The 14,110-nt window shown below is 33.7% G+C and overlaps 1 protein-coding gene across 1 annotated transcript; it reads right to left on the bottom strand.

Moving 5' to 3' along the window:
• Positions 1–7,167: 7,167 nt before the first annotated feature.
• Positions 7,168–13,358, bottom strand: LOC113865160 (transcription initiation factor TFIID subunit 15). The gene is made up of 8 exons (XM_027499543.1): positions 13,195–13,358; positions 12,583–12,751; positions 11,858–12,213; positions 11,560–11,745; positions 10,383–10,466; positions 8,526–8,604; positions 8,326–8,452; positions 7,168–7,788 (listed from the first exon to the last, which is right to left on the bottom strand). The coding sequence occupies exons 2-8, from the start codon at positions 12,700–12,702 to the stop codon at positions 7,586–7,588; spliced, it is 1,155 nt and encodes a 384-aa protein (XP_027355344.1). The 5' UTR covers positions 12,703–12,751; positions 13,195–13,358; the 3' UTR covers positions 7,168–7,585.
• Between the last annotated feature and the right edge of the window lie 752 nt (positions 13,359–14,110).

Genomic DNA, 14,110 nt, shown 5'->3' with positions numbered 1-14,110 from the left:
TATGGCAAGTGAAGAATCTTCAAATCCTTCAAGAGTTGGTTTTAGGATTGACCCCAGTTGGAAATATTGCATCCAGCACAAAGAAATGACATCAATAGTTATGTTTGCAATTTTTATGGTAAGGTTACGAAAGGTAGAATTACTTGAGTCAAAGAACACTTGATGGAAAAAAGGGTAATGTTGTAGCTTGCACCAAGTGTTTAAAAGAGGTCAGAGAATAATTGTGGAGACATTTGAATGATAAGAAGAAGCAAGATAGTGAAGCATTTCAAAGAATATGTAATGATCTTGATGAATTTGGTGATAGTGATGAAGAATGTGATCTTGATGAAGGGTTTAGAAAAATGGTGTTAGTGGAAAGAGGAGTGTTTCTAAGGGCCCTATTGATCTTTATTTCAGAAGACCTGAAACTGCAATTAAGAAAAAGAAGAAGGATAAACTAAGGCAAGCAAGTATAAAGTAGGCATGTGACAAGGAGACTACTACAAGAGTTCATTAATACATTGCTTGATTTTGGTATCAAGCTGGCTAATCCTTCAACATAATTAAGTTGCAAAACTTTCATGACATGCTTATAGCTATTGGAAGCTTTGGGCCAAATTTGAAGCTTCTTTCTTACCATGATATAAGAGTTTCACTCCTCAATAAAGAGTTGACATACACGGAAGATTTGTTGAAGGGTCAAAAGGAGCAATGGAGAAGATTTGGATGTTCTATCATGTCTAATGCATGGAAAGATAGAAAACAGAGATCCTTAATCAACTTCTTAGTGAATTGTCCTTCAGGCACTATGTTCACTAAATCTATTAATGCGTCAGACATTGTGAAGACTAGTCAAAAAATATTTGACTTGCTTGACTCTATTATTGAAGAAATTGGAGAAGAAAAGATTATCCAAGTAATAACGGACAGTAGAAGCAACTATGTTCTTACTATTAAGTTACTAGAACAAAAAATGTCACATTTGTATTGGACTTTTTATGCAGCCCATTGCATAGATTTAATGTTAGAAAACATTAGAAAGTTACCTATGATAAGAAGACAATTCAAAGGGCAATATTTCTGGTTGGCTTCATCTATAGTCATACAAGTACCTTAAGCTTGTTGAGGTACTTTAACAATAAAAGAGAATTGGTGAGACATGCAATTACTACATTTGCTACATCCTTCCTAACATTAGAAAGGATTCATAAGGAGAAAGCAAATCCTAGAAAAATGTTTGTATCGGATGATTAAACTAATAACAAATTTTTCAAGGAGGTCAAAGGAAGAGAAGTAACAAAAATTGTACTCATGCCTACTTTTTGAAATAATGTTGTGTACACACTTAAGTTCATGGCACCTTTTGTGCGTGTGCTTCGCCTTGTTGATAGTAAGAAAAAATCAGCCATGGATTATATTTATGAGGCAATGGAAATGGCTAAAGAAACTATTATGAGATCTTTTGAGAATAATGAAAACAAATGTAAGGAGGTTTTTGAAATTATTGATAAGAGGTGGAGTTGTCAACTTCATTGCCCATTACATGCGGCTGGTTACTTCTTAAATTCATAATTCTTCTACAATAATCCCTCAATTGATTTTGATTTTAAGGTGACAAATGAGTTGTATGCATGCATTGAGAAGTTGGGGCTCACTTTGGAAGTGAAACAAAAGATTCTTGACGAGCTACTGGTTTACAAAGTTGTTGGTGGTATGTTTGGAAATAAATTTGCAATTTTAGAAAGGAACACAATTGCACCAGGTGAAAAACTTTATGAAGTTTTCTCTTTTCTTCTAAATTATAACCTTTATTACGTGCACTATTGCAAAATATTTATTTGGATTTGTAGCACAATGATAGCGAATATGTGGACTATCAACTCCAAATTTACAGCAATTGGCTATAAAGATCTTGAACTTGACATGTAGTGCATCAAGATGTGAACGCAACTAGAGTGTGTTTGAGCAAGTAATTTACTAATTAACAATTTTCTTAGTAGATAATAGTTTCTATACTTAGTCACTTAGAGAATTTTGTTAATTTTATTAAACTTATTGTTGTAGATACATTCTAAGAAAAGGAATAGGCTTTAGTATAAAAGACTTACATGACTTAGTGTATGTCAAATATAATTAAGCATTATTTAGAAGATATAATTTTAGGGATAAGATTGACCCAATCTCACTCAATGATATTAATGAGTGTAATAAATGGTTAGTTGAGAAGATGGATAGTGATGAAGATGATTATGGGAATAAGAGGATCTTTGAGGATGACAGTGATGATGCTCTTATTTGGGAAGATGTTTATAGAGCTTTAGGAGTTGGTGAGCCTATAACATATACTAGGCAAAGATTTCAGAAAAGAAAGGAACCCATTAATGTTGTTGGTGCTGCATCTAAGACAACGAAAGGTTTGGCAAGTGCATCTTCATCCAAAAATGGAAAAGAGCATATATTTGAAGTTGAAGATACTGCAGTCTTGGAAGAATCAGAAAAAGAAATAGAAGACAATCAAGATATTGATTTTGAAGATTTAGAAAAAGTTGAAGGATATGTCTCGCTATCTGACAATGAGAATGATGATTATATTGGGGCAAAAGGGGATGAGAATGACTGAATGAATGAATTTGTTTTTATTTAGTGTTTTCAGTACTTTATTTTGAACTTTGTTGGACGTATTTAATATTTTTAGTATTTTGTTTTTAAGTTTGAAAATTGAACTTTTGACTTGAATTAATCCTATGTCACATTTTTTATTTATCATCTTTTATATTTTTTATGTAGCTTATTTATTCATATATTGCATTACTACTTATTTTTTTTATATTTCAACTGCTATGTGACTTCTACTCTTTTCCCTGCAACGCTATCCTTTATATGACATTGCATTTTTTTTCTTTTTTGCAATTTTTCGCAATCTGCTATTGATAAAACTGTGCGAGAACACCATATAGAAATTTTACAAAGGTTTTCTAATAATCTTGCTTGAGCAAAAGGACAGTTGAAGCGATATTATCTATTTTTCCCTAGGCAAGAGTCATCTCACTTGAGTGAGAATGTCGTACAACGAGTGATTCAGAAAACTCAGTCTCGCTTGAGCGAGATCTCCTACAACTTCCAAAGTTAAAAATTTTCTACTTCAAAAACAAAAAGTAATAGAATGCAATAATAATATAAATAAGAAGTGTTGCAGTATTTTGAATCTAATTTAAAGGAGGCAATTTCTCTCATTCTGAAGATGCAACCAACTTCTCATCCTTTATACTCTTTAATTTGTAAAATTAGAGAAGCTTTGAAAGTCATTAGATTTGTTAGGTTGTTACATATATGTAAAAAGGTTAATTTGTATGTTGATTACCTCACCAAATTAGGGATAGACTTCCTTTCTCCTTAGTTTAAATATCCCCTTCATCTATTTTTTCTTTTTTTGAGTTTGGATTCTTGTAGTATTTTATTTCCTAAATATACTATGTTAAATTTTGTGGTTGTCGGACTTTTTGTCCTTTTGAATAGAAAAAAATAAATTTGTATAGAAAAAAATAAATTTATCTTTATTTAATTTTATTTTGTTATGGAATAAATATTTAAAATGTTATTCATTATATTATTAAAAAAATGTCATTCATTGTAATTACATTTTGCTCTTTTTTTTTTCTTTAAAATCAATCAAGTGAAATGAAAATTTATTTTTAATTTTTTTCCTCTTAATTCAAACATAAAAATGTATGTTTTACTCGGAATAACCAATTCATGTTTTGCATTTTGATTTCTTTCTGCCGATATTATCGACAACTAGTTATGTTTTATTAGTCTTTCATTGAGATACAGATCTAGTGCAGTTAACGCAAGAACTGCATGTGCAGTTCTTCATTCGCTTAAGCCGATTTGACAAGACTTAAGCAAATTTTACAATTTTTGCTTAAGCCCATATGTCCTAACTTAAGCGAATGAAGGCTTAAGCGAGTACTACATGCATGGAGCGAGACAATGAACTAAAGTGAGTGCCTGATGCGCTTAAGTGAAAAATAATAAAGAGTCTACCTCCCAGGATTACAAATTAGTTTAAACGTGCTTGGTTTGGTTTAAGCTGGGTTGTGGGCTTAAGCTCACATTTCGAAGGCATAAGCGAGTAAATGATGGGCTTAAGTAATACCTTAATGGCTTAAGCCTAAAAAAGCAGAGAACACAACTCCCAGGATTATACTTTCGCTTAAGCGTGCATGGCTTGACTTAAGCGGATATGATTTAGCTTGAGCGAAAATTGCATAAAAAATAATACAGAGAGAATGTTCTTTTGAACTGATAAACTAACTTAAGATATTACAGAATGGCTTAAGCGAATCAATACCAGCTTGAGCGAATATAATGTAGCTTAAGCAAACATTGTGAGCTTAAGTGAGTATTAGGAGGCGTAAACGAATATGCAAGAAAATTGAAAATAGCAACTTAAGTTGACAGACATATATGTATACACCATTTCTGAAAACAAAATACATTTGTCCTTTACATAATTGTTTTTGGCAAAAGGAAATAAAATTATTATTGTATATGACATTTTAATTTATAAGGTAATTTGTTGGGTTTATTTAGTAAACAAGTTAAACAAATTATAAAAGAGAATCAAATTGAAAGGAATTTAGATATTTATAAATAAAGTAAAATTCTATAATTTAGCTGCAACAAACTAAATAGGTCCTTGAAACTTTACAATATGAACTAACTCCAACCATAAACTAAAATCTAAATTTTAAAAAAGAAATAAAGAAAAAATCTTCTAAAGCAACATCATCATGAATAGGCTAGTCGTCCTCCACATGGTCTCCTTTCCCATCACCACCTTCATGATCAAGTTGTGCTTCCCTTTCTTCTACTTCCCCTTCTCCTTCTCCCCTTTCTTCTGCTTCCTCTCCTTGTGGTCCACCATCTTCATGATTTGCATTAGGTTCATTTGGGGAGGAAGGTTTGTATCCAGGCCATGACACTACAGCTGTAAAATCCTCTGAGGTTGGCCATGAAAATATTGAAGTCTCTCTTACATGTTGGTGTAAGGTAAAGCAATAGAAAGATTCATTAAGACTAGTGTAGGCTTGGTGGTTTGCTGCCATCTGGTAGTGTATGTGTATATATGCCCGATTGTTGTCCTCCATTTGTTGCTGTATTTGATTTAGATGTTGTGCGATATGCCATTCCATGGGTGTTATTTTGGGATGGATAGTTGTGTTGATGAGATCAGAAGCTGGATGTGGTTGTGGCTAGTCCTACATTTGCAACAAAGCCCTTGGGCTTCCCGACATTAATCACTGCTTTATGTGCTGCCCAAGGTGTTCAGATACCAAACAAGATGATGAATCTCCTCAGAGATCACAATTGTAATGTCGATTGTAAGGTTTTTCATAATGCTGAAAACAAGGTAAACCTGAGGCATGCGGAGATTTGATGTTTAAGTGGTTGGAACAATGTTTGCAAAGAGAAATGACATCCATATTTGAGTTAATGTCTTCAAATTCCCTCTTTTGAACCTCATTGGCTTGCCTTGATAGTTATATGATTTGTCAGGATGCATAAGGACCTTGCTACATCATCATCATTAAATCTTGTAGTCAGGCGCCTCCTCTACTGGTATTCGCACAACTGCCCTTCTTGTAAGGTGAGGGGGTTCCCCAACAATGCATTGATAGCATCCCTATCATAGGAGATGAATGTCCTTCTAACGCAAGACATCTTCTTAGATTTTTTTGGGTGCAAGGGCCATGCATTGGCAGAAAACTCCTTCACTATGTCTTCATCAATTTTATTTGGTGGGTCAGCTAATGTATTCCATTTTCTCCTCTGAAGTTCTTCTGTAAATTCAGCAAATTGTTCCTCCTCCAAAATAATTTTCCTATCAGGCAGAAGTTTCCTTAGGTGTAATTCCAAATATCTCTGAAATAGGCTCGACTAAAGAACCTGTATCTGTCAAAGGTAAGTTGTTAACTGAGGCTCGATTGTGTTGGAGGTTCATCATCCTGAGTTGCTCTCTGGTGTACATGTTGTGAAGCCTCTCCAACATCTGAACATTGCTTCTTTCTCTAGAGAATTGATTTTTTAGGAGCCATATCGGCAAAGTAACAAATCTCAATACTCAGAAAAATGAAAAATACACATACAGAGAGATGCTTAAGCCACAATGACGTGCTTAAGCGAGTAATGCGTGCTTAAGCGTTTCTTTACAAAAACAAGCGCCTTCACATAAAGCTTGATCTCAATCTAACAACAAGCAAAGTGATAATCCTAAACCCTAAAAAGTTTAACCCTAAACCCTTGAAACCCTTAATCCATAATAGTATCTCCATCCTCATTAACCATCTCTAACCTAAAAGTAAGGAGAACAACAGTGTGGGTATAAAGTTAGTACCTAGAATCCTTGGGTAGCTTTGATAATGAGAGAGGAATGCTACAATGGGGATAATTGTTGTTTTGGTATGGGGTTTAGGGTTTTTGAATATTTCAAATATAAGAATGAAATGAGAGAATGGATTTAAATCTGGATTGCATCAAAAAATTCGCTTAAGCGCAATTTTAAAAGTTAGGAGATAAATGATTTTCAAGTCCCTCGCTTAAGCCACTACATGAGTGCTTAAGCCCTAAGCGCAATTTTAAAAGTTAGGAGGTAAATAGTTTTCTGATCCCTTGCTTAAGCCATTATAACCTCGCTTAAACCCTTTCTCACTTAATCGCGTATATTTTAACTTAAGTGCATCAAACACTCGCTTTAATTCATTGTCTCGCTTCATGCATGTTATACTCGCTTAAGCCTTCATTTGCTTAAGTTAAGGCATATGAGCTTAAGCAAAAATTATAAAATTTGCTTAAACCTTGTCAAATTGACTTAAACAAACAAAAAACTGCACGTACAGTTCCCACATTAATCTAATCTCAGTTTTTTATATTAACTTTTTACAAACCTTTCTATCGACTAAATTTTTTTCTATCCCATCACTTACGTTATTCTGTGCTTCTGTCTCCTCTATCTTCCTCCTCATTGTACAATGTCCATGAAAAATACAAGCAACAATAACATCACTCATTAAAAAAATTTGCTTGATTCGTAAACTTAATAAGTACCACGACAGGTCGTTACATTAAATTTTAGATTATAATTTAGTATACTATTTCACCCAAAGAGTTGTCAATGAGTAATGGCGATCAAAACTCAGGCAACAATTATTGAACACTCCTGTCAGCAACAGAAAAATAATGTCAATCTTCAAGATCATTTGTCAGTGGTTTAGCATTTTTTCACTCGCGCTCTATGGTCGTTCCATTCGGATAATTAATCCATTCATGAAACAACAATTGATAACAAAAGACATTAGCCGACGACAACGACGGGTTCAAACTATTGTAAACATTTCTAAAACAGAAACGTGTCCCTGTCTGTAAATACTAAAAGGGTAAATAACGTAAATTGTACAAAAGGTCCATGCCAAGTAAAACGGGCATTAATCAGATTGTAGGATGTCAATCCCCAAATTTAAGAATTTAATTTAGATTTAATTTAAAGCCATTGAAATCCTTCCACAAAAAGCCAACACATCAGAATGCACTCATGCTGCTACTTTTAATAACGGTGTCTACTCCGGTCACGATCCCGCCCATAATCTCTATCTCGATCAACATAATCCCAGTCTCGATCTCTTCCCCTGTCCCTCTCTCTATTCCGACTGCTTTGCCTATCTTTATCGTTTCGCTCTCTGTTCCTGTTCTCCCCATCATTACGTTCCCTTCCTCTGTCTCTACTTTCTCTAGCATCCCTGTCTATCCCTGTCATGGTATTATTACGTAATGGCTTGGTTACTATAGTTCCAACCAATTCATAACATCATACAAACATGCCAATGATCATAAATCAAATTGACACTAATAACCTATGTGACTCACTTTATGTAAATTGGATATTTGTTAACATAACTCAAACCTAAGATCTCTACATATCCTCACTTCGTGCATAGAATACTCCAAAACTAATAACCAGTTCAATATAGTTTTATGCAAGAACTGGAAACTCTAGTTAGACAATCAATCACTACATAAAAAACTAGACAAAGATAACGAATAAAGCACATAGATAAAGAATGCTAAAAAAGAAAAATGAAAACGAAATGATATCCAATCATGATTCTAGGAGAACATGCAAGTATTCAAAAGTGATAATTCCACCTGACCTATAATGATTATTCAAAAATGTAGAAAGTGTAGAGGTGGACATGGAAGCTTTGAGAGCATGAATAGCAATGTGCAGCTTCAGCTGCTCTATAATAAATTTATGAAGTATAAACAAATCTAGATACGCAACAATACCTAGTTCCTCAACCTCCCAGCCAGCACGCCCTGAACCAGGAAGCCCTCGAGCAGCTTCAGCTTGCTGGGTTTTGGCACGGAACTTCTTCTTTAGATTTCCAAATTCATCATACAACTCTCCATCATCCTGAGAGTAAAAACATATTATAAGACAAGGGTAATACATATAACATCAATCATCTGATTTTAATAAATCTTACTTCAGCTTCCCTCCTACGACGTTTAGTTTCTTCTATTTCCTCTTCATCAAGCTCTTTGTAACCTCCACCTCGTCCTCCTCTGTTTAATTTGAAAGTACAAACCAAGTTAGGAGAGTAACCTCAATAACATTTTAATTGAAAAAAGGAAATTGTGAATAGTAAGACATAACTACAATGAAGTTCAACAACATATGAAAAATAAAGAGGACATCTATGATTGAGGAAATTGAACACTTTCAAATTTGGAACCAAAATGAAAAGTAACAATAAATCCATTTTTGTAACCGGATTAACAACACATCCGGACTAATGTAAAATTTATAATTAACTGGAAATTTGTTTACCAAGACTAATTTGAATTCTCTTGGTCTCCCAGAAAGAAATAGTTCATGGTATTTCCATAAAACACAATGCAATACATTTACAATATAGACTAAGGAAACAAACCACAAGCAAGGTCACACACTTTCAAGCATGCAAAGGGGATAATTGTCATGAAATGGCTTTGCTAACATTTGATCGCAACAAGATGCTTTATACTGTCAAGTGAAGTGAAAAACATCTTTCCTAATATTTTCATGAATGAGGTTCAAGCTACATTTATGCAGTGTTATTAAATGGCAGCCATGGCAGAAAACAGTGGCAGTTTTTTAACAATCCGCCATAAATATGTGGCCGTTATCTGCATGGTGGTCATGGCAGTTGACCATGGCAGAAATTTTAGGAATCTCCCCAAAAAAAAAGGAATTAGGCTTGCTGATTTGACCTAGCTCCACACTGATCCAACATAAAAAACCCAAAAATGTAGACTTTCAACCTTGTTGGCCAGTTATTAGTCTCAGCTTTGTCTTACTCTCTCGCAGCTACCTCCAATCTCCTTCTCTCACCTTCCCCTTGGGTCACCTACTCACCTTCCCTGCTTCCAACGACTGTGAGCTCCAGTAACCCTCATTTTTCAGTGAGCAGGTCTTTTTGTTGCTGTTTTTGTTTTATCCTCCTCCATTCTATTTTTCTTTTTCCTTCTCCACATTTCTCCTCCATTCTCTCTCTCTCTCCAATTTTTTTAGTTTCAACTTTCTTACTCTTCTCAGATTTTCTTCTTATTTCCTTTTAAGTTTTCCTTCTCTGTTTTTCATCCATTTTACATTCGAACACTGCTGCCTTGGTTTGGGCAGCAGTTTTCCTTAACATAGCCTAACAACAAGCTTCCTCAAATTCTTCAAGGGCAGTTAATCTGAATAATCCAACAAGCTTCCTCAATCAGTCTTTCTATTTTCCTTACTTTTTATCACTTTGTTTCACTTGAGGCTTGATGGCTTTTAGTTTATATTGAACTTGTGCTTTGAGACTTAGGCTATTATGTTATTATGAGATCTTGTTATGAGGCATATGATATTATTTGATGATTTTCGACCAATTAGATTCTTGATTTTGACATATGTAGTTAGTTTTTTGGTTTTATATCACATTCTACAGTGTTTTTTTAATATATTTTTCGCATATATATATATTACACTATTTTATTATGGCTGCCATGCTTCTGCCATCCGCCATTGAATCACATATATATATATATCACATCGCGTTTATGCTTGAAAAACATATTGGTGACTTTGTGTTCATTAACAAAAGAATAAGCATGATGTTATTCACTTCGTGCCTGATGGGACTAATAATATACACTACAACCATAGTTGTCTAATCATGCAACTTAGCTCCTAGTGATTATTCAATTATCCACACACATATCAATTTGTTAAGCGAGATTCTGAACAAATAAGGAATACACAACTACTAGTATGTAGTATGTACCAAACTAGCATTAGATGGCATAAAAGGGATCAAATATAATAATACCTTACACCACCCTCATTATGCCCAGGCTTATTTGTATTGCAAATATTGCATTTAGTCCGCTTTGCCCAATTGATATTGCCACACCTAACAAGAAAAGAACATGAGATAAGCAAATCATTTCATTACAATTTTATTTTAAAAGTCGTACATAAACCACAACAGCATATACATGATGTGCAACTTGAATGTCAGGAATAACTTGGGCCAAGTGTTAGTTAAGTATAACATGACTCAAAATGAGGAGATTTAGTCAACACTAAAACAATTAGTGATGATGGACCAGCCCATAATTCATAAACTAGCAAACTTGCAATAAACTCCCAAATCCCAACAGTATGCAATCCACATATTAGTGTAACAACTGTAATTGAAATGAGTGAAAATGAAAAATCAACTGCCACAAGGACACAAGAGTCAGGAGCTTGGGGGGGAGGCATGGACACCTAAACCTAGAAAAGGATAACAAAAGAGTCAAAATTACTAGTGCTTACCACAATAGTTATTTTCAAACAAAAAACCATCCCAAAGTTCTAAACTAACATCCTAACAGCCTGTTAACAATTAAATTGTCCATAGGTTGTAACCAAACCAGCTGCCCTCATGTGACTCAAGTTTGGAAACACCACCAGAGTCACACTCGATCACATGATGGTTGCTGTATTCCTTTAAAATTTACAGACAACTTGAATAGCAGAGGATAGGTTGGAATGTGCTAAAATTGATAGTCAAGGGAAAAGATAATGCAATTGGGATAATATATGAAGGTGGGTACGAGCAGTTTCCTGCAAACATTTAACAAACCTTGCAAAACACAAAAGGAGGATTTTTTATGAATTGGCATTATCAATTAAACAGGAAGCAGTAACTCCTGTTTGAAAAATCTTTATGCACAAATATAGGTTGCTTTTGTGTATCATATGCACGAAAACATACATCTATTTATAGTGGTTTTAAATTGTTTATCAACATTTCTTCCAAAATAACATAACAAAGCCGGATAATCCAATTGATGTAGCTGAGCAGCACATATATGTAAATTTATAAGAAATTTGTTCATGTTACCACTAAAATAATAAAATATGAACATAAACAATAAAATTATCATTGAAAATAATTATAAAGAAATCAGATACAGAAGAAAAAAAGAGAACACAAGGGCAATTTGACATAATCATACATTGGACAAGGCCAGTCATTGGGGCCAAAGAGTCCTCCACCAACTGGGCGGCCAGCAGCCCCTGAATCTTGTACAGCACGTCCCTTACCACGACCACCAGCTCCTGCAATACCAGCAGCACCAGCAGGACGAGCAGTTCCACAACGATTACACGCGCCACGAAAAGCAAAGTTCACATTGGAGCAACTGCTATGAGAAGAGAAGAAATGTTATTTTCTCTACACTATATTATCTAAAATGACTGAAGAAATGAGTACAAGAGCAAGAAAGAGCTGCTCACCAATTTCATATCACAGACCTTGTATTCGGACACAACCAATCGCCCTCTTGTTGCCATGCTTTGCCTGCAGTATCATTTTGACCTCTACCTCTTCCATTACCGCCATTAACATCCCTGGTAGTTCCCTCTAGCCCGCTAACATTACCAGCAACATCTGGCTCTACTGCTGAATTATATGTTTGGTCATCCTTGTTTTTTGACTCTGCTATATAAACTCCAATTATATTACCATGAAAATCTTTATTGTTAAACCATTCAACAGCAGCTACAGCAGCATGCGGATCCTCATATGTTACAGTAGCATCTCCCTTTGGTTCATTAGTCTCTTTGTCTCGATATAACCATATTTTTGGTCTCCCTGTCCGCTTATCTTTCTGCAAAGCATGAATTGTAAATGAAATTGAACTAATAGTTTAACAATAGAATGCAACGCAGAGAAAAACAGGACCGATGTAAAGTGAACAGATGAATGCCACAGACATTAAATCAATCATTACAAAAATTTGAAACTGCTGTTCATTTTAGTGTTCATATAGACAACCACAAATAAATCCCATTTTGCAAGGATAATTCCATTCAAACAATTATGCTTACATGGAAATATAAAATTCCAAGCAGATGACCATGGTAAAAATTGTGTAAATATTTATCTTCTTATAAGATTTTGGATCTTTCCCAAAATAGGAACGAAATTTGGCCAATAAGATCACATCAATTTGAACAATAGCCCAGAGAGTCCATACCTTTACTAATCCAATGGTGCCAAAAAATTCAGCCAACATATTTTCGTCAGTCCCAAAGGGCAAGTTGCACACATAGACAGAGCCATTTGAAGGAGCATATTTTCCAGGATGGCTTGCCATCAGGCCCTTAATATCATGAAACAGAAGCAACCAGAACAACCAGAGAGCTCTGAAAAGAAGTAAACCAATTGACAAGGATGAAAAAAACGCTCACATAAATAAATAAATAAATAAAAGTGAAGCCATAAATTACCCTCTAAGAAAAAAACACTACCACAACCCTAACCGAGATTCTTCAATCAGGTTTGACGACGAAAACAATCAGATACAAAAATATTACTAGATTACTGGAATTGTGCACAAGTTCATAACATCATACGTCAGTGTATCAATGGGAAATAAAGCAGTACTGTAATGCGTTTCCAGTTACGAGAAACCAAAAGCCACGTTAATGAAACGGCTTTGAAATACACCGCATGAGAAAGTAACTGCTCGATGATAAAACAATCAAAGAGAAAGAGAGAAGAATTTGAAGGTTTTGGTTGAATGAACGAAATTGGAGAGAAACAGAACAAAGAAACGGAGAGAGCAGTGAAATGTGAGAAGAGATACCCGAATCGGAGAAGGTAGATAATGGATAGACGAAGTAGTTGGTATCTCTCTCTCTCTCTCTCTATTCGATTCGATAGATCTGCGATTTATCGCTTCTCTCCCCACTTCTTCTCCAGTCTTCGCTCTGTTCCCCCCCCCCCTCCACTGCTCCAATGCCAATCCTTAATCCCTCAATTTACTTTCTCTCTTTTTTATTTTTCACTCTCTGATGGACTCAAGGAATTTCTCTATTATAATATAATTTTGATGATTACAATCAAAACTAAAGTGAAGTAAAATATATTTTAAAATTTGTTTAAGCGATATTTTTCTCCAACGTATTTTTCTGTTAGATATTTAACTATTTTTAAAATTAGTTATTAGATTAAATTAAAAAAAAACAGTTTTTAACTTTATCATTCGATTAAACCCCACAACCTATAAGATAAATGATTTTTTAAGGTATATCTAATAACAAAACCATAAAAGTTATTATATAATAATTTTAATGATATTTATTAATAATTAAAAATGTTATAAAATATAATTTTTTATTTTATTTTAAATTTATTCTAAAAAACAATTAGTGCCTATTTAAATAAAAATAAATAAACTTCATTTATTAAAAAAATAATTTTAAAAAAATTATTAACCTTGGCCTTCGGTTAGGAAAACAAAACATTAGAAAGTATATTTTTAAGTGAAAAAATCATATTTAAAAAATAGTAATTAAGTGTTTTTAAATTAAAAAGTTATTAAATTTAAATATTAACTCAACTCAAAACAAATAATTAGTGTGATATCAATAAATAAAATGTTAATAATACTTTATTTAACACGTTATTTTTAATACAATATTAAATATTTATTGAAAAATATTAAATATATATATGATTAGTTTTGAGACTTATTTATTTATGATTAAATTTTACATATT

The sequence above is a fragment of the Abrus precatorius genome, unplaced genomic scaffold, assembly GCF_003935025.1.
Source record: "Abrus precatorius isolate BTA unplaced genomic scaffold, Abrus_2018 Scaffold4, whole genome shotgun sequence".
NCBI classification, from domain to species: domain Eukaryota; kingdom Viridiplantae; phylum Streptophyta; class Magnoliopsida; order Fabales; family Fabaceae; genus Abrus; species Abrus precatorius.
Note: the sequence above shows the minus strand (reverse complement) of the source record. Positions and strands in the feature narration are given on the sequence as shown.